Below are 22,745 nucleotides of genomic sequence, written 5' to 3'. Positions count from 1 at the left end.
TTTTGCAGAGAAACGTATCATTTTTTTTTTCATAATGCATATACGCAATATATATTTCAATAACCATTAATATTATCATTTTCGAGAATTCAACTTTTTCTATCCATAAATTGAGCAACAATACATTTTCTTTTTATTAATTTCCTCATCACAAATCCTGAGACAATAACGAAAAATGTTTCAATACTGTTTCGAAATATTTAAAATATATCAAATATTCCGCAGATCAGACAGGGGAAAAAATAAAAAAGCAAATTTTATTGTTTACTTGGCATTGAGTGCTTACGTTTCACTCATCTGCCCCACCCCTATGCGGGAAAATGACAATGAGTTCGTCCGCCGGTAACCATGACAACACCATTCAGAAGGCGCGCGTTCCTGCGTTGCCAGATATCTCACAGCAGTCAGTGGCTGCTGTCGTTTGCTATTAGTGGATCAATAGTAGGGAATAAGAAGTCGGATTTTAAAGCAGATGAAATCGCCATTTAAAAGTGTTACACTAGCAATTGTTTATTAACTATGTTAGGTGTTTGAATAATTCTTAGAGGATACATCAACATGGGATTAGGTTATGGATCTGGTGAGTATTCTAATTTTTTGGCCAGAGCCAATTTTTGGTCTTGCATATTCTAGAGGTGGTTTTAGTGCGTTCTATTGCTTGCTAATGTAGAAATTCGATTCCCTCTTTTCTATGTTATTAGTCTTGTGTATATTTTAAAAAAATGCTCGTTGTTTTTGCGGCTTTTTATTATATCTTATGAACAACTCAAAGAATAATAATTCGAAATTTAATATATTTTATGAATATTAAATTTGGCTGTATATGCAGTTCGATTTCAGTTTGCATTCGGTTATAAAATTCGGTTCGATGATTAGGTTACAAAAATTTAGGTTTTTCATTCAAAAAGTTATAAGTAGCCTATATAAATATAATTTTTTAATGCTAAATTAGGGAAATTTGGATGCTAAATTTTGTTATTAGCTAATCAGTCAGTTTTAAAATTAATTTGAATCTTCATGGAGGAATTTTCTATTAGCTTTAAAGTGATTTAAATTATAGTTATAATGGTAAGATAATACTAAAATCATCCCCCCCCCCCTTAAATGCAATATTGAAGCAAATTTTATATTTGAAATAAATACGTCAAATATAGAACTTACTTCAGAATATTTGAAATATAAGGGCAGTATTGGTTATATATTATTTTTTTGCATAATGATGAAATAGTGGTAAATTTTCCCTTTCTATCACAATATCTTTAAAAATGATTATTTTAAATCATTTCACGTGATGTCGCATAGTCCATTAAAAGTGGCATAACTTTATGCCATTCAGGTATAAAAGAGTGGCCCATTTATCAAAATTAAATGTTAAAAAATTAATTCCTTTCCGCATTTATTTATAAAGTGCATCTTTAAAATTCTTTATCAAAGTGCATAATAATCAACATAATGTTTTGCTCATTTTCGATAGGAAGAATTTTTTTTTTTTTAATTTATCGTTCTTAAATACAATTTTGATAAAAAAAAAATTTTGTTAGGAAACGTAAAAATAATCAAATTACATCACTTTATTTATTTTTGATGTAATAAAATTATACTCTAATATTCTGAACAAAAACAAGAAAAAAAAAATGAATGAGTAACAGAGTATGAAACAAAGCTATTAAAATACATTTGATCTTTTTAAAAATCTGCAAATTGATTTTTTATAATAAATAAGTGAAAATTATCTATTTAAATATTTGATCTATATGTTTTCTGCTGGAAACTAAAAATTATTTGGAAAAAAATATATATATTTTCTAAAAATTCTGTTAGATATCAGAAGTGTAATTTTGCTTTTAAAAAATAGTGAAACAGTTTTTAGAAATATTGAGCGTGAATATAACCGAAGAGTTATCTGAAGAATGTACTGAAAACTATTAAAAACAACGATTATTTCTTTCAAGATACTGGTTGTGTATTGAGGAAATTATTCATTTCCTTGTAAGCAATACATATGGTTTGTTAAAGCCAGATGTATTTAGGTCATATTGGCATGTAAATAGTACATTTTAATTCTATTATAAAATTAGTTAAGTTTCGATACCACAGGAAGGCATTTTGGAACAACTCATTTGAAGGCATTTTGAACTGAAGTCAGATGATGAGGATAATACCTGAGCAAGCACAACTGTAGATCTAAATTTTCCCACTACACTTAGCGATAGGACATTTCGTCCTAATAGTTTTAACATGCACCATACCTAATTATATGGCTGTTCTTAAGTGAAATTGAGTATCAATATGGCACTGTCTGGTTCCGAAAACGAAACTTTACCTCTAGATCATCTCAGCACTCCCTTTTACCTGAATAACGGCCATTGTGATCGCCACATGACAATCGCAAATATGCGAGTTTGGAAAGGGTGTTCCGCTTACAGGGTTAATATAAATACTTAAAGTTTGAATAATGGATTTTTTTATTAATAGAATTCTAAATAAACTTTAAACTAATCGTTTTTTAAAAATTTGGTTTAAATTGATAATAATTCAGATCGTTTCTATTAAACTAGCCGCTTTAGTCCTCGACCTGTTCCTTCCGAAATCTTGCTTTCCAGGCTGCTTTTGATACGAAATACATAATTTTCTAAAATTCGCCTTTCCTGTTTGACAAAACTGCAAAATATAAATTTAATGCAAAGTAGAATTTTTGTAAAAATTAAATACTTTTTTCCAAGCCTAATTTTGAAATAAAGCACAAAGATAACCATTAAACTCAAACTCAAACCACTCAACTGTTAAATTTGTTGCCAAGTTTGGCTAGTTTAAAATATGATATGATAGCCAAATGTGCTTGCTTTCGTTTTACAAAGATGTTAAAAATACTAATTGTCAGAATTTTCCGAAAAAATAAATTTTATGACATTTATTTTTTGGATTTTTAAACTGTTTCAATTTTTTAAATCTGAATGCACAAAAGAAAAGCATTTAATAATAGCAATATTATAACAGAATTAAAAATCTGTAAACAGAAAGCAAAGCATAAAGCAGATGTTCATTGTCATATTATGATGAAATATCATTATGGAGCTGGTACTAGAACACATTTTATTGTGCAAAATATATAAAGTGAAATGAAAATAACTTTATTCAATGAAAGTAAAAAACATATGGCATCGAACCGCGCGTAGTAGTTCAATCGAATTATTAACAAGTGTATTAAAATGCGTAAAAAATACATAATGACAATTTTATTAATGTTAAATCGAGTTGCTTATCGAAAATAGATCTTCAAGTTTGTACCAGGAGATGTTAACGGATAAAGAAGGGGGTAGAAACAAACACCGGTTTTTCAAGTTTGAATAAAAAGCTATTAATCTAAGGTGAAAAATTTAAATAAAATTGTTGTAGTTAATAAAAAGACATAAAGAACGAGCTATCAAATGGTGTATGATAGTTTAATTAAGTATAAGGTACATTCATTTAAAAAATTTAAATTTTGAAAACTATTTCATTTTTAAAAGATTTGAGCAACTTAAAAAAAAATTTTTTTTCTTTAAATAATACAAAAAAGAATACATGTTATAAATATCAGGTCAATAGTTGCATTATTTTCATTAAATTTCAAGTTTACAGTTTGCCTCAATTCCAATGCTGGAATTTTCCGATGATCATTACACTCGTAAACAATTTTATTTCATGTTTTACGAGAATCAGTAGCCAAAAACTAAAACGTTTTTCTTTTTGAAATTCAATCTTCAGTTTTACCCCCTTGCGAATACACTATTATAATACTACTTGAAATAATTGGATAACACTTTTAGAATAAAATTTTTATAAACGTGAATTCAGACAAAGAAAAGTAGACTTTTTTCTACAAATTCTAAATTTTAAAATATAATGTAGGTATTAATATTTTTACTAGTTACTTTCATCTATATAACAAGTACTGAAGTGAAATTCCCAAAATTTTATTAAAACCAATAAAAAAACTTGTTTCCAAATTTGTACATTGTTTTTGCATTTGTTTGACCTAATTAAGCTATCATTAGTATGACAGTTTAATTGTTGACATTTTTAATATTCTCAATTTTTTTTTAATTTAAATTTTTCATCTTAGATTAATAGCTTTTTTAAATTTCAACTAAAAAAAACCCAGTGTTTTCAAATCCCCCCCCCCCTCCCCTCCTCCGCCATTCAGTTACTGATCCAGGCATAATATTAAAGAATTGTACTAGATAGCCTACTCAATAGCTTAAATCTACAAAATTGCTGTGTGTATTTTTTTCCATGTCAGAATAGAATTCGACTGAACTTGTTTTTTTTTTTTTTTTTTTTTTTTTTTTTTTTTTTTTTTTAATAATCAACTACTTTATCTTTAGAAGAAAAGATAAAAAGAAACTTTTTGTAAAGTTTTGCAAAAAAAATATTTATAAAATAAGACATAAAAAATAAATTGAAGCAAAAATAATGAATTAAAATATTGAAATATAACGTGGTAATAAAATAACGTAATGAAACGTAATAAATTTTTTTTGTAAGGCACGAAAAATATGAAAATTTTGTATGACATGAATATGTGTAAAAATAATATGTAAAAAAATGTCGTGGATGCATTATTTGAAAGCTATGATATTAATTTGATTTTCATTACAATAAGTGTCGCAAATAATAATAAAAAAATGCCCTTTTCTTAGAGGAAAAGTTGTACGATTGTTAAATTGATATCATTTATGTAAGTTTTTTTTTTTTTATTAAGATGAGATAAAAATTATTTTGGCGAGATAATTTTTTCGGAAGATATAATGAGACCCCCTCCCCCATTCCTCCAAAACAAAGTATTTTTTTAACTGATATTTTTATCAAAATTTGAACTTTGGAAAGTTGTCATTGATTTTTTTTTATTTTTGAAGAGCAAATGTGCAAACTTTCATAAAGAATGGATAAAAAACTGTACATTTCACATTATATAATACCCTAATTTGAATATTTCAAAAAAAAAAAAAAAGCAGCTATGTAGAGGGTCGGAAGGGGACGTCCTTGTTATCAAGAGGATTGTTTAAATTCTTTCATGTTGAAATATTCTTGTAGAATTGGTTTTAAAGGTAGCAGAATCTTTAAGACCCTCCGACGTTAGTGTTTTTTTTAGAGAGGATGGTACCATTTTGGTTATCTGAACGCGGCACAAAGTTATGCTTCAAGTAACCTAGTTTAGATTAAAAAAAAAAAAAAAAATGCTAAAATGGTGATCTAATTAAACTAAACTGAAACCCGTCGAAAGATTTACTAAGTTAATCCTGGTTTTATTTTTCACGAATCATATTTCTGTCCCGCATATTTATTGGCGGTGTTAGACTTACTACGCACTGAATAATCCAGGACACTATTTCATTGTTCGGCCAATACAAAGGTGGCAGCGTATTTCATACTTGAAATTCATTTAGGCATTCGAAAATCTCTCCACGTGTTCTGAAACTTTCCTTTGGATTCTGTGAAGCGTAAATGTTTTGCCCAAATCTCTCATCGTCGCTCTATTGAGTCTTTTTAGCAAAAAAAAAAAAAAAAAAAAAAAAAAAAATGCCGCCGAATGTCCCCGATAATCGAGTGTGCTTACCTCCCGAGTCGAAGGGAATGCTAATGTTACACGGTTGTATCATTATTTCGCATCAGGTGGTTTGTGTGCTGCGAAATGTCTCCGGTATTCAAGGACAAGTTATTACGGAAATGAAAGGAATCGCCCTTCGAAGAGTGACTGACGCATGCAGTGAAATCTGAAATTAGGAATACACCTTTCACTCACCTCTTCAAACTTTTCAAGAATCTAATGAAATGAGAAACCCACATATAAACGTTTCTGAGCAGCTATCACGTGATGTGACCGCGCAATATTAAGCATTTTTTGAAATTATTCCCCGGGAGGCGCTTGCAAGACGGGGAATCTCGGAAGTTAAGGCAACAGCGTTTTTGAAGTTCAGAAAGGGAATTTTAAAGATGCTAATAACATATTACATCTTCATTTTATAGGTATAAGTTAGATAGATATAAGATATTATATAGTAAGCAGAGTTCGAATGAAATTAATAAGTAGATTTTATGTAACGCTGCTAACCGGAAACCTTTTTTTTTTATTATTATTATTTATGCTTCTCTTGCTGTACAGTGGCCGATAAATGTAAAATTGAGACTGTCGAACATTTTATGGATGTTTGCTTGCCCTGAGACGGGATTTCATGCTGATGGTCTCTGTAATGACAGATGTCAGTGCGTTTCCAAGATTTATCAATAAGCTTTGAGAATCTTTTTTAAATTGAGTTTTATTCTGAGAAAGTTGGATTTCTGATTGTTAACCATGCTTTATATATAATTATCCGAATCGTAACAATGTTTCCTGGCGTAACTAGGATGGGGCAAGGGCCAAGGAGTGCAAAATTGAGTTATAAATGTGTTTTGTTACTTATGAAACTTTACAAGCCCGCTGATAGTTATCTGTCAGCGATTTAAACCAAGTGAACGCCTTGTTTTTTCAGTAGCGCCAACTAGGGCCAAGATTGCGGCATAGCTACTTCATGCTTCACATTCGCTTGCACAACCCCTTTTAACAGGGGGCATATTCACACACACCTCACAGATAGAACACAGAACAACCATGCCCGAACCGGGACGCACAGATCACGGGGAAGACGCGCTACCCCTATGCCAGGACGCAGGCGAGTAATAAATAGTTGCGTTTAAGTAAAACTACTTATCGTCAATTCTTATTCTCTAGAACTAAAATAAAAATTTTTAGGAAAATATCTTCATTTTTATTTTTTTAACATTTTAATATCCCGATACATTCAGTTATCTCGAAAATTCCCAATGCAAATCACTATTTGAGTTTTGTAAGCAAATATCGCATCTGACACTGGCAACGAGTCGTGAACCGTTTGAAAATATTTTGCGGCTAATAAGGAAAAGCAGATATAATCGCCATAATATAAACATATTTGATAAAAATAGATCCAGCGTGAAATCGGAATCGGCTATATTTGTATTCACCAAACTTTCCTACCAATTAACAAAAAGAGGAAAAAAAAGTTTTGAAACTGATAATAGAGTGTTTAGAATTGCTCTTTCTAAACTGAAAGACGAAAGCCGGGATAAATTTCACTTTAGTGGTAAATGTAGAAATTATAAGCAAAAAAAAAAAAAAAAAAAAAACTTTTGACCTGAAGATGGTATGCATAGACTAACGTGCGGTTTATTAATCAAATGTTTTTTGTGAATGGAATAAATTTATTTTGTTTTAAGTTCAAATTAAGACAATTGAGGAAAAAAATTTTTAGCCATAATATCTGCGTTAAACTTGAAAAAATGGAGTTACAACTGTGGCTACATCTCTGCGAAACTGCGTGAGTTTCGAGTTCTTGAACCAATAATCGTTTAATTGCTGCAGAGTACTTGACATGAATGATTTAATCGAGCAACTTTTCTCCTGTTACATAATCTCATTAAAAATCCAGGACGGATATAAATTTCACAAAAATGTGAAATATTTTCAGGTACTGATATTTAGAACTGAATTCTTTGCTTTATTCTTTACAAAATAAGAATTTTGAATAAGAACATTACAAGAATTTACAAAATAAACAATACAGAGAATTTTACAAAATAAGAATTTTCTCCATTTAATTTCAAAGTAATATTATTGGATTAAAAAATAATTTAACATTATTGTTCAGAAAAAAAGTAAATAGTTTAATTAACATTTTACTCACATTGTTTAAGAAAAATATTTTCTATGACTGCAGCATCGATTGCAGTTGAATTATATTCTTAAATTTGATTTAAAAGTTTCCGGACAGTTATGGAAAAAAAATGGAAACTTTAACTACTTTAATCATAGAGCTGAGATACTTTATATCAGCTCTATGACTTTAATAAACTTTACGTTGTTTTTTTAAAAAAGCAACGCAATATATTATAAAAATGTTAAACATTTTTTTTATTGTTTCGATAATTTTTAATGTATTTTTCTTTACTTGTTCTGGAAATACTTGATATATTTATTCTTTAAACCACTGAAAAAAAATCTTAATTGAGAAATTCGATTTATTAGAAGAACATAAGACGAATATGTATTCCAATGATCTTATTAGGAACTGGCAGGAGCATTCTTGGAGGGTCCAATAAAATAATGACATATAATATACATTTCGATTTGCCTGTCACTACATTGTAAAATATAATTTCAAACATTTTTATACATTTTTAACTATTTTTTTGTTAATAAATTTTATAATTGCTATATTAACTAATTTTGATAAATAATTTATCTGTTTGAATAATTAAGGTATATTTGTTGACCTTATAATTTCTTATTAATTCAAAATTATTTTACATGTAATGATTTAAGTTTAAATTCAGTTTTCTCTAACCTGATATAACGTTTTTTTTAGAAGAGGGGGATAAGAAATAGTTAAAAAAAAAAAGAGAGAAGAGGCTTGCTGTTTTATTATTTAGGCTGGGCACCAATTTATGTGGAGACGCCCCAGATTTGTGCCATTATACTGTATAGTGTTTAAGGAAATATGAGAGATAGTACATATTTCTTTTAATTCCTTCTATTTTTCCTCTCCACTTCCTCACCAGGAGTGCTCTCTCCCCTCCCACCTTCATAGGGGGCAGCTGTGTCCTGATGGTAAGGTTTCGGCTTCGGCTTCGGAACTGGAGAGCTTCAGGTTCGAGAGCCGATTCCACCGAAGAACAGTCGTGTAAGCGGGTCTGGTGCTCGTTAAATCCGTTGGGGCCAAACGTTTTCCCGGTGGTGTGGTGTGCAGAGTTTGGAGAGGGGGTGCCAGTTCAGGTATTGTCCTCGTCATCTAACATCGGTTCAAAGTTATGAGGTCCGTTACAAAATAGCCCTAGCGTTGCTTTGATATGGGATAATATAAAAAAAAAACTAAACTAAAACCCACTTTCGTAGATTGCAACGAAAATCTTTGAATTAATCAGGAAAGCAAATGTATAGCAACCAATTTAAAAAGGCATTTACTACGTTCTTGTTTTAATTTCCGGAAAAATTTTCATAAAATGAGTTCGAAAAAAATTTGGAAAAATTAAGAATGGAGGCGTAGGAATTTTAGAATTAATCCTTAAAATATTCAAGAAAATTACCCTGTTTTTAAAAATATTCTCAAAAATCTTTGAAATGCATCAGAAATTTAAAAAAAATCTTTCAAAAGAAAAGAATCTATTAGAGAATCTAGAATCTAAAAGAATTAATAGTAAAAATAAGCAAATTTATTATTATTCTTTTAGATTCATTAATCTTAGAATCTTAGAAAAATTCTCATTTTTTTCTTCTTTTTTTAATAATTATCAGAGATGATACTATGTGCAAAACCGTGCAAACAATCACCCAAAATAAGCAAAGAGGGAGGGGGGAATCTGCTCTGAATTTCAAACTTTGAACTTCGCAGAACATGGAGTCACCATTTCGACTCTGTTTTTCATTTACGTGGCCACAGAAACGCACACCACTCATCTTTCCATCATGAAAGAACATCTACTCTATCGATATATCAACGTGAAATCAATAAATTATAGCGCAAACTGTTACACAGTAGTGCGCGAGGTTTGTACTATATTGCACTGATTATCATTTAAAATCGCTATCTCTAGAAATTTTTGTGCGCCTCTATTATCTGTAATTGTCATTTCCATTTTTTAAAAACTCTAAATCGAATGTCTTGCTCGGAAAACTTTGCGCTAGAAATAAGCTGCGTGCTTTACACAAAACATTGTAGTGCAAAAAGCATCAAATACTTGGAAAGATTTTTTTTTTTTTTTTTTTTTTTTTTGCCTTTGCTTTTGCTTTTAATAAATTGAGGAATTCTTCAAACGGCGACCCTGTCTAAGTGGTTCGCATTTTTTTTTTTTTTTTTTTTGAAATTTCTGCTATTATTAGAGTCGGCCAGACACACAGAGGTGGGGAGGGGTGTTAAATTCCGCAACTAGGACTCTGGTCGTGGAAGCGTGAAAGAACTCCCACACGTGAAACGGGTGGCGCCCCTCTCATCGGCCACAATCAGAGATGCGTGAAAGGAGTGGTGGCCGGTGCGGAAATGATGACTCGTTGTCCCAATGGATATCATTAACCTGTTGGACACAGTTCGAGTGGAGGGTCGATTGGTTATTAATACTTTAATAATGAGAGTGTTTTTGAAGAAATTATGTATGAGAATGTGCATTTGGATATCTGTTGAAAGAGAAGGTTGATTTGTGAATGTTTTCATAGGTGGATAATGTCGTACGGAGCAGACTATATTAAATTTCTTGGGGGGGGGCGAGGTATTCTTCTCTTTAAAAAAAATTAGCCCCGTAAATTGTTGAGTTGAAAATGTGTTTTGAGGATAAATGTGAAGGTCTTAAAAAACAAGTGTGTATGACGTAACTAGTATGTAAATGTTATGGTTTCAGTATCAAAGAAAACGTCTAATGGTTCAGTTCCTGATTCGGTGATGCATTTGACTGCGATATTTATGAGGTGCCGAATAGAACTGAATGATTTTACTGCTGCATTTGTTGTAAAATTTTAACAGCTGCTTTCGTGATTTAATTCGGATGCTATGGAGCGAGGTATTATTCATTTTTATCCGCCCTATTTTATTCGGTTGTGTATCACAGGGGGGTAAAATAATTTCTTTACTGAAAATCGAGAAAAGGGCTACTTTGGAATGAAGACTGAGAAAAATGAATTGTGTATCGTGTATGCTGACGCACGGACTTCCTTTTTAAATAAAGCAGTTTGTGACGACCTCTTTAAAATTCCTGATTCTGGTAGACAACATGCATAAATTATTTTTCATTTGATATGTGGGTTATTATTTCGTAGCATTTTCGAATTGAATAGTAGCATTTTGGAATTTCGAAGAATAATGAATATAAACTCTGTGGTATCCGAAGGTGAATTACACTTCCGTTAAGAAAGTGTGCCATTTTGACAGGCAATTTCGATAGATTGGATATTTTGGAAGCATTACAAATTAGAGAATCGATTTCCATCGAATGTATTCGACGACGCTTGTTTTTAAAGATGTGACTGTGAGAGAAAGACTCATTTTTAAAGATGTGACTGTGAGAGAAAGACTCATTTTTAAAGATGTGACTAACACACTGCATTTACTGTTTTAATTCGGAAGCAACCGATTCTTTCATAAGCATGAGGTCACGATAATAATTCAGAATCGCGCGCACACGCTTGTTCTAAGTCTTGGGAAGCTGCACGCACTTAAATGATTGGATTTGTCTTTAATGACATGCTATCATAGTGGATGTTTTATAATTATTGACATAATCATGGCGATTAAAATCGTATTGTTACAATTTTGTTTATAGTTTATATATTGTCTGCGTACTGTTGAAAGTGTAATCAAGTCGACAGAAAAAGGAGAACAAGTTAGTGTGTTCATGTTCTTTTAAAATGTTATCTCCTACGCAGAAAAATCTCATGTATCAATCTATCATCAGCATGCAATATGCAATTCACGTGTATTCATATATACAATTTTTTTCTCCTAATAAATATGGCGTTTTTAAATCACACACACACACACACACACACACACACACACACACACACACACACACACACACACACACACACACACACACACACACACACACACACACACACACACACACACACACACACACACACACACACACACACACACACACACACACACACACACACACACACACACACACACACACGGGGAAAAAAAACTTGCATTTACTCGTTTTATTTTGGTTGCTTTTAGCTGCTGCTGACGATATGTTTAATCTGTGACACCTGCAGCAAGTTCCTTATCTTCAAAGATTGCCTTTTTTATTTTAGCAGTTGTTCCCTGAAATTTACATGAATGTATAAAATTTTATCCTTTAAATATTTAGATAAATATCCTTTATCAACATAGAATATTTTTTCTCAATATTTTTCTTCGTTTGTTCGTTCTCTTCCTGACAATGCACTTCAGAAATAACTGATTTTTTCCCCTTTAAGTTCTCATCATTATGCCCTACCTTTGCAGCCATTGAATTTTATTCCCCGATTGCATTGTGTTTGGGAGATAAAAGTAACACGCGGCACCTGTACTGATAGTGGAAATCCCGCATGGTTGATAGTGGAAGTAAAAAACATAATAATAAAAAAAGTGAAACAAAGGTACTCATTTAGGGGAAAGATTAATCGAAGTTGTGTGTGTGCCGGGCGACTGTTTCGAGTTGCTGGGGCCAATTGATGCAGCTGGAATTTTTAGGTTCCTATCTCATATTTAAAATGTTCTCACTATATATATATTTTTTTAATATTTAGAGTGGAAATCTGTATGGTTTGTTTTGAAGTTTTTATCTTCCCTCTTCTTAATTTTGAGAAATGTAATCTTAAATAACAATGCTTTGAAAACGACAGTTGTCTCTACTTTTAAATTGTAGGTCTCATGGAAGAAAAAGACAAAACAAATGGACAAAATAAAGCAATCATTTCACTCTAATTGTTTACTGTAAAATTTTGTTAGTTACCCTTTGTTATTTAGTTATCCTTTGAATTCTCGTTTTTTAATCACTAGGTGGCAACCTCTTTTGAAAAGTGCCGATTTCTTTTCCTTTCCTGATAGGAACATAACGGGCATTTGAAGTCTTTAAGATTTCACCCGACTCTTGCTTTCCAATTTTAAAATTGAAAAAAATATTTGCACATGTCTCGCAAGCGCCAATAAATGAATGTTCTCGAATTAGAACCGTCTCCAAAATGGGCATTTTGCAAGAATTATTTACTTTTTGACCGAATCATTAATATATAGAATTATTCAGTTAGTTATGCTGGCGGGGAAAATGGACCTCTCCGATGCGAAGTCCCAGTTTCTATTTAGGCGAAACAACTTTTTTTTTTTTTTTTTTTTTTTTGTGTGTGTGTGTGTGTGTGTGTGTGTGTGTGTGTGTGTGTGTGTGTGCGCGAATAAAACTAGCATCAATAATAGTTAGATTTGGGATCATAAACTTCACGATTTCTTTATATTTTTTAAAGCTGGATTGTAAGAAGGGTCAGTGAGATGAGTTCTGCAATTTTCATTACCTTCTGAATTAATGGACGTTATTTCATTCTTTCTATTCAACAATTTTTTTTAATTTTGTATTTGGCAATGCAATTTTTTTCTGTTGGTAGATCATTGGTAGATAATTTCCTGTCCATTAAGTGTGAACGTTATGTGTTATTACCCCACTGCGAGGTAACAAAAGCTAGCGAGAGAGAGAGAATTTCTCGATGAAGAGCCAAGTGAATAAAAGCTAATTAGTGATAACTTCTCATATCATTAACTTTTTCTACAATCCCTCATAAAAGAAAATTAATAAAATGTTGTCTGCTCTGTTGGTTCATAATATTTTTATTTAAGTTGGAGATCATTTCTTGTATTCCTCTTCAGCATTTTTTTAAAATTTTATATTTGGCATTACATTTATTTGTTTATTTCAAACCGGCTTTAGTGATCTGAGTGTCCGTGGACACTGCAGGTAAAGAAAGTTTCTCTGTTTGGAAATGCACATTTACGTCTAAAGGTACAAGTAATGTATTTTTTTGTTCAAGCTCCCTGACTATGTGCTCGAAGCCATAATTTTCGTTAGTTAATCTGTATAGTTATATCCGAGATATCCGATTCCACCGAAAAACCGTCGTGTACTTTAAAGAAAAAGTACAAAAAGTACTTTAACGAAATATGTTAAAATATATATTTTTTATGTCAGTATTATGTATGTAAGAATGTTTTGAATAATTTTGCATTGTGTCTGTGTGAAGCATTAATAAGATATTTTAATTAAGGAAGTTTTGAACTATGCTTTATTTGCGTCCAATCCTAGCTGAAATTTCCAGCAAAAAAAGAATTCGATCGTAAATGACGGCGTCATCACATGTTCGAAAATTCATGACATTGGATACTGTAAATAAGCGTCTCTTTGTACCAGATCTGCTTCCTTGCATAAAGAAACACTGTAATTCAAATATTATACCTTCACAATACAGCAGGGCTGCAATGGCCTGATAAGATCTCGACTTCGGAACCGGAGGATTTCAGGTTCGAGACCCTATTCCACCGAAGAACCGTCGTGTTAGCGGGTCTGGTGTACGTTAAATCTGTCGGGGCCAAACGTCCTCCCGCTGGTGTGGTGTAGAAGTTTGGAGGGGGGGCTGCCAGATCAGGTGTCATCCTCATCATCTGACCGTGGTTCAAAATTCCGTGCATCGCCCAAAACAGCCCTAGTGTTGCTTTAAAACGGGAAGTTAATATATTCTAAATTATTTAAAGCTATTCTAAACTTCACTGTACAGCTCTCATATAGTATAGTATATTATTACAAAATAAGTATTCATTGCGTTAATAAAATATTCTTTTACTCTAAACACTGAAACGAACTATCAGTCGCTATACTGATAGTTCAAACGTAATCAGTATAGCGACTGGTGCTTTATTTTACATATTTATGGGAGGACGTTAAAATTCTGGTAATCCATATTATGTTATTTTTATCCTATTTACATGTATTTTGTTTAATTTATATACAATTCTATAAAATACCCCTTTATGGTTATATATTTAGTTTAAAAAATAGCTCGTGTGACATTTTCATCGAACTGCATTTTTTTTTTTAGACTTTTCACATGATTTCTTACTCTATTTGAGAAAATCATTTGATCTGTTTTATATAATTCGTTTCCACTGAAGCCGTAGAACTCGTGCTTAGAATGATGGCAAAGTTCCATTGGGAATGTAAATGGGGATGGGAAGTAGTTTCAAGGCTTATTTTTTAAGTTCACATTGTTTGAAAGTGTTTCAAGAACTCTTGATTGTTTTCCTCATAAATGTTTCTTAACTTTTGTTTTTCTAATTTCATTCCACTTACAGAATTTAATTTAAAAAAATCATAATTACGAGAAAGGAGATAATAGCTTAAATTTTATTCGATTGATTCGCAACAACATTTAATCCAAGTATTATTTTTTAAAAAAAACATTGATTACGTTAAGTTTTTAATTGCGTTAAAGATCAATATGTAAAAACTTTCATATTTATTATCTAAATTCTCAAGAAAGCGTAAGATAGAATTCTAATATTTATTTCTCCTAACTTTTCTTCAATTGCCCATAACAAACAATTTAAATGTAAATAAGTGTCATATTTCAAAGACCATGTAACTCTAAATTTCTCTTATTAGAGATCTGGAATTATTGATATTTTTGTAAATAAGAGCACATTTTCCACTTGTTATTTGAAGGAATTTTTCAATCACGTAAATATGTCAAGTACGGTCAACTTTATCACCCAGTTTTTCTCTACGATTGTTTGTACACCTTCGGGTTTGTAGTGAAATCTGACGTAAATATTAGGTTTTAAATTACGTTTATTTTTTTCCTACCATTGAATGCAATAACTGCGTAGCTGTAGTTTTTTTTCATTCGCTAATGATATCAAAATACTTCTTTTTTAAATAATATTCTTGCCTATTTATTAAAGTAAGGATTTCGAAGATCAATTTCTTTATTTTCCGCGCAAATTTGTATTTTATTTGTTTAGCGTTGCGAACCAGTTAGGAATAGAGGAAGTAAGATTAATAATGGAGGAAAACGAAAAGGATTAAAACGCTATAGATGTAAATGTAGGATTAAGAAAGTACAGAATTTTGTTTTCCTCGGTCTGAATAAAAATGAGACGTTCAGAAATCTTATGAGTAGCTAGCTGCAAGATAAACGAAAATTCAGTGTTAGAATGTTAACTAACTTTCATGATATAAAAACGAAAAGGAAACATTTTCCTAGTCTTACAAATAGGGGAGACTAAGAAAAGTTGTAACAATTTTTGAAAAAATGTTTATAATCAAGGAATAGTAAACACATTATAAACACTGTATTTATAGCTTAACTTTGATTCGTAATGTGCATAAAAAGGCATTCAGTAATTTTTTATTTTAGCACTATACATATCTTTTTCGAAACCTGTCGGCTGTTACAACTAGTAAATGTTATTAAGTGGTTTACAGCGAAATGAAGAAGAAAGATTATTTGACCAATCAATTTGTAAAATCAGTCTGCATTAGAATTGCAGATAATCCAAACATTGTGCAATAAGCATAACAAGCTTATTGCACACATTTGTACTCACATTTTGTAAACATTGAATCCGAGTTTCTTCATAAGAATTACTTGCTGCTATGGTCTGTTTTTAATGTGTTTGTTCTGACACATTAGATACTGTTATAAAATTATTAGAGACAATTATAAAATCTTGAGAGTGTCTAAAGATACCTGATGGTAAAAGTGTTTGCAACTTTTTATATCCAGAATGAGCTATTATAATGAATTTAACAACTATTGTACGAAAAATTAAAAATTAATTCCGGAGAAATGATTCAACATGGAGATTAATCTCAAAAGTTTACACTCCTTGGTAGAAATAGTCTCGAAAAAAGTGCTCTCCTTTTGTTATGTCGCTTTTCAGTCAGTTTCGTCAGACGGGGAAAAAAATTTATTTTGATTTTAATTAATTGAGGATGGATCAAGTTTAACTGACATCAAATCTTCTCAGCACTATTAAAATGTAGTTTGTTTTAAGGAACGCTAAAAAACATTTATAAAATTGTATCTTCCGAGTACTGTTTGTTTCCTAGTTATCTGACAACTGTCTGAAATAATAATAATAAAAAAAAATAATAATTCATTGAATATCTGACTCATGCATTTTCTTCCGTTGATAATATTGTTTGTCATTAGTAAAATCCTCGTAGTTTTTCCACCCCCTAATCCTTTGCCTCATCCCTTTCATCTGCGATGCTTGATTTCCTATCATTTGAACTAGAATTCTGCAGCTCATTTGCAGTTGGATGAGATGATTTTGTGAATGGAAAGATATGAAAACAATTGTGATGGAAAGACTTTTCTTTGTTCCTTATAAAAAAAGGAATTTTATTGAATTTTTACTCCTTTTTTCCTCTAATTATGAGACATTTCTTAAAGTGCAATTTCTATTTCAAACGAGAAAAAATTAAAATGTAAACTATTTAAGTCTCCCCCCCCCCCTATATTGCATGTAACTGAATATCAAAGCCTCGAAAGAGAGAGGAAAAAATAGTTTGAATTATGCAGTTTGCGTTGGAAACAACAATAAAATAAGTTTTGCTATGAAAGTGAGTTTTAACTGTTTTAGTTGGCAAGCAAAAAAAAATGCTATTTTTAAAAGCTTCTGGATATATCTAAGCATAAATTCTTATTCCAGTACATTTCCTGTGAAGAAATTAAGGCGTAATTTGTGAGTTTAGTGAGATATGTTATGAAGACGAGTTTCGTTTATAAATGCATCGGCTTAAAGGAGAACATTAACATCAAATTTCTTTATTTTTAAGGTCTCTTTAAAAAAAAAGCTTTAACATTTGATTACTTCAGGGGGGAGGGGGGATTTGGGGCAGATGTCAGTTCATACGGACCATTCACTTTGTAGGGTAAGCATACTTGAGCCACTCGGCATGGGTTAAAATTGAATGATCGGAACTCTGCAACAGCGTAGGTGAGAATTGTAGCTGAATTCTAACGATTGTACTGTAGCATCACTGGTTACGGTACAATCCTTCCCATAGAAGAAACGTTCCGTCGGTAGGAGTCGCTTGACCTCATACTGTTTTTATATCCATGGATGATGGGTGGCGGGAACCCACCACCATGCCGAAAACTTCAAATCCCCAATTTTTGAGGTGTCCCCATTCTGGTGGGACCCATTTGATTTGTAACTAATCATTGTTCTATATGATCTTGCATTTTTGATTTTAGTTTTTAAAATGCAGCAGAAAACGATAATTGTACTAAAACGTTCTCAAGTTTTCTAACAATTTAGAGCTATTAGAAGCCTGAACTGCAAAAAGTCAATGGAAAATTCTTTTACATCTGCTAGTTTTTCCGACATTGACTTTCAAATTTGTGAACCAGCTTTTAAATAAAATTGCAATAAGATATATTTGATTCATAAAATTTTCATGAAATTTATTTTCTAGTATGGCTATTGGAGACGAGTGGAAAACGATATTAAATGTATGGGACAAACTTTAGGAACAAATAAGAAAGCAACACTTTAAATTTGTAATGCGACTAGAGAAAATGAGCGATTACTTCGAGCAGCAAATACAAGATGCGCACTTTGTGTACCACAAGAACAATCCTACTGGAAGACGAGAGCTATTTAAAAAACCGAATGCGTAATTTCCCGTTATTTACAAAATTTTGTAGAAATATATGGTGATTGTCGGTCATATGATATAGTTCAGTACAGCAAGATGTAACTGCTGTTTGTGTGCCTTTTTATGTGATTTTCATTTTTTTATCTGGTAAATAATTTGATGTAATCTTAGACTAATTTATAGAAATAGGGTTATTGTGGGAATTCATCTTCACTCTTTCTTTTAAAAAGCAAATAATCTGAGCTATGGAAACTATTATACGATTTAAAAAAAATAAATTAAATATCCTTTATTTTCAGATTGATTTTCAACAATTTTTCGAGTACTGGACGGAATATTATATGGAGGAAGAAATATATGTGAAAAGCGGCATTTATAAATTTTCGACTCTTATTAATTTGGTCTTGTATCGGCTTATATAATTATAAAAGTGAAGCGAAAAGCGATTTAATTACAATGATACGGAAATCATCTCGTTTCGCATCAAGAAATTTTGGATTTTTTTTAAAACTCAGATATGACGTCAGAGTGGGGAACAACTGTTTCTTTTATAAATATCTTGAATTTTTTTTTTATGAAATTCAAGATAATGAAGATTCCCTATCTATCTGTTTGTTGAGTATACAATTTTGTTCTCGTGGGATTTCACTTTCTATTATTTATCTCGTTAATCAGTTGAAAATAAAGGGTAAAAAGTTACTATGTAAATAATGCTCGAATTTCACTATTTTTGCTTAATTTTCCCATGATTCATGCAAACTGTGATATCAAAAGTAGACTGGGAAAAATGTAGTTTATAAAAAAAATCCCTCTCTACCAGCGCCCCATTTAAACATTTTTAATTTCATTCATCAAAACCTCTCTTTGACGGCACCTCCCACGCTGTGAAAGTTGAGATGTGCCAAGCATATAATTATCGTGTTTTTCGATTCCCCCTCATCCCCCTCCTTTCGAATGGCAGCATTGTGACAACGGGACACCATAACACTTTCCTGCCTGGCACCCGTCCAGTCATCCCTCCGCTGCAGTGTGTAAGTAGCAAATTTCTCTGAAATATCCTTCTCTTCTGGGAACTGCAAGTTTGATCCAAAGGATTAATTACTTGATGTGAACAAAACCTTTCCTCTTGGGAACGAAGAACCGTTTTATGCTCTCTTGATATTTGCCAAATGCGCCACGACAATTTAATACTAGAATCTATTGCATGTTTTGCCGGCTGAAGAAAGATATGACGTTATAGCACAGCGTATATGGAGTGACTTGACATGCGCAGTTACGTTTTACGTGGCTGTTAATGTTTGATTTATGAACCTATTATAGAAAGAAGCCAAACATTTCACTGAAATCTTCCAATTTCCCAGTCTTGGTATATCTTTCCAGATTTTTCTAATTTTTCATTCCATTTCGTTTTGATACTCAATGGGTTCTTCCATTAAACCATTTGCATATTTCCTCTAAATGCGTGAGCAGTCAAAAATCAATATAGAATTACGCAGCGCCACCTATAAATCTGAAGTTTAAAAATATCCCCACCGATACGAAATTGCAACTTAGACGAGTTCATTTTTTGTGTACGAATAAAGCTAAGCATGAATAAAAATTAGTTTTGGGATCATAAACATCACGTTTTATTTAAGCTTTTTATTCTGGATTGTAACTAAGATGAATAAGGTCTGGAATTTTTATCATGCGGATTCATTATATTTTCCCCTCTGGAAATAGTTTTGTTTCCTTTTGACATTTTTTTTTTTTTAATTTTGTATTTGAAAAATCCATTTTTTTTTTCATTTAATAGGTCACTATTTCGATCCATTTTTAATGATTAGCTTCGATTTAAATATTCGTGAAGTTATTTCGAGCCTTTATTGTTTATTTTGAATATTACTATATATTTACATTTAAAGTATAGTGCAAATAATTTATTTTATTTCTTAAGCATTCTGCCATTGTGCTTAAGGTTTTTCTACCACAACTTTCGTTAATCTGTGATAATAAGATCTAAGATATTGTTAGTGGGAGAGAAATATCTTCCAGTTAAAGTCGTGGTGATTGTAAATTGCATGAAATAGCAATTTCTTTGCATTATCTAGTATTCCATCAAACTGTCCATCAGATACGAAACGAGATCAGAAGAAATAATAATGCAGTTTTATGAATATTGTACAACGCTTCGCATTTGACTCGTACAATTTCTGTGATTCTGCTTTCTAATGACGGAGGTGTCGCTCGGAGCAATGCATGTTCTAATTGTCACTGTTCCTTGCATCTGATAGTGAGAATGAGCTTATTCCATTCTGCTCCGAAGTGATTTGTTTGAAGCGGCGATCAATGTGCCGTTGTATGAGGAATCGCCTTTCTCGATTAATTAACTGAGTATAAATAGCAGAAACGCTAATTGTCACGTCGTCTTTATGATCTCTTAGTGAAGAATGAGAAGTTCAACCTTGATATCGTTTCCTCGAGGACAATGCTCACGATCCGACTAGAAAGTGGTGTCGATTTTATCTTAAGGTATGAACACACTCAAACTGCCGTCGTCGCATTGTAAATATAATGAATGCATTAAATAACTGGGTAATTATCATCGTATTACACCGTTTTATCATGTAGTTAATCGGAAGAAATGCGGCGAGCGGCGTGTTGTAGGCATTCAGGACTTGAGAAATAAAAATCGCCATTCGCGCAGACAGTCTGTGCAAGTGATCTCTATTTGGTAGCTCATCGCTTTCTTGTCTTTAATTCTTTTGAATCGCATCGCTAACCATATTTCAATTTCGAAAATGTTCACTGGTTAATATATCATTCAAATAGTAATTATATCAAATCGTCCCGTTTGGTTGCGGGATCTTGATGAAATTGGTTAAATAAACGCCTAAATAATACCATCTTCAGGATAATATGAAATTTATTTTCTGGTAATTTTTACGAGTCTTTTTTTTATGTAGATATTCTTAAAAAAAAATTGACACTCTAAATGTCTTAATGTAAATAAAAGTTCCTGTTGCTATGTTTGTATGTAATATAAAATTTATCTTCCACATATCCTTCTAAATAACTGGGGCCTTTTTAACTAAACTTTGCACATTTGTTCTGTAGGACAAGAGAAAGAATATTATCAATTTTTCTTTTCAAAACTCAAGAGTTTATTAAATATTCAATTAATTTTCTAATTCACAAAATTGTCTTTCCTGTGATACTAAATTCTTTTCTGTGCAATTTTTTCTTCAATTTTTATTAATTCTTTTAAAATTTAATGCAGACGATTTTGAAATGGTAGTAGTAAGATGTTGATCTGCTCTATAATTATTTTTTGAAATTTGTTTCATATCTTCCGAATGTTTTTATTGATTTAAAGTAATTACCTAACAGTGGTTGAAAGTACTTATAGAAAGAAACCTTTATTATATATAATCTTATCTTTTTGAGAGCCAAGGTGTCCAGACCGAAGGGCAATAAATCAAGTGGTGTGGTATAATAAAAGAATTGTATGTATTAAATTGATATATGCAAAATTAATTTTTAGCGTTAAAAGTATTAAACATGAAAGTATTTAAATTCTGAGCAACGCGTAATAATAGACTATAAAAAGATACTTTTTAATATTAAACAGTCTTCCCGTTATATTACAATGCATTATATTATATGTAATTAAACGGTTTACCCATTATATGCATTATAATATAACATTTCTATAACATTGTAATTTACGGTTGATGCATTGTAATATAAGGTTTACCATTTATATTACAATGCATCAAATCAACTAAACTTTACATAGTCTCTGTGATTTTTTTTTTTTTTTTTGCAGAATAAATAATTACTGTAAATTCCGAAATTAACATTGTGCAAATGCCTGACATCTCCTCTAAAAAAGAGTTTTTGATAATAATGTATTTATATTTGTTAGCTACTTTCTGACATGATTATATTTTGCATACTATACGCTTTTTATTTAAGTCTAGAGGGTGTTTTTTAACCATAAACATTATTAAATCGATCCTTTCTCAGTAGATTATTAATAACTAGTTGCCCTTGGCGACCAGTTTGCTCGTTCAAAATATTGTTTGTGATTTTTCTAATTAAATGTCCTATGCATAGCTTAACTTTCATGATTTCTCCTAGCAAATGTTTTTAAGCATTAAATTGTGAGACATCAAGGCCCTCGTTAGTTTGATATGCTTTTTATGTACATGGACCATCCTAATATTGTTAAGTCTCATGACATCATCGTGTTATTAAAAACCTAACTATCGCACAGTATTACAATTTCATTTGCTTATACACTACACAGGTGCTAAACAGAAACCCTTTTCCTTAGTTTATAATAATGGAGAAAAAAATCACACGAGTAAATAGCTGACGGAAAAATGAAAACAGGTTTGAATTTTAATGTTCAAAATCAACATGTTTTTTTAAAAAAATTGCTATATTTCAGAAAAAATTTGTATTGTATTAAAAAGATAATTTAAATTTTTTTTTAATGATTTAAAAATAAGTTTTGT

At 31.3% G+C, this 22,745-nt stretch overlaps 1 protein-coding gene across 2 annotated transcripts in view; it reads left to right on the top strand.

Annotated features, from left to right (window-relative positions):
- The first annotated feature begins 404 nt into the window (after positions 1–404).
- Positions 405–22,745, top strand: part of LOC129963103 (uncharacterized) — a 166,992-nt gene continuing 144,651 nt past the window's right edge. Inside the window, exon 1 of one of the 2 annotated variants that reach the window (XM_056077172.1) lies at positions 405–580. In XM_056077172.1, coding sequence (XP_055933147.1) covers positions 572–580 — 9 coding nt within the window. In that variant the 5' untranslated portion in view covers positions 405–571. Of the gene's footprint in view, positions 581–19,218; positions 19,275–22,745 lie in introns of those variants that run through there. The other variant, XM_056077174.1, reaches the window with a different exon arrangement.

The sequence above is a fragment of the Argiope bruennichi genome, chromosome 3 (assembly GCF_947563725.1).
Source record: "Argiope bruennichi chromosome 3, qqArgBrue1.1, whole genome shotgun sequence".
Classification (NCBI taxonomy): Eukaryota; Metazoa; Arthropoda; class Arachnida; order Araneae; family Araneidae; genus Argiope; species Argiope bruennichi.
This window is presented reverse-complemented; position numbering and strand designations above follow the sequence as displayed.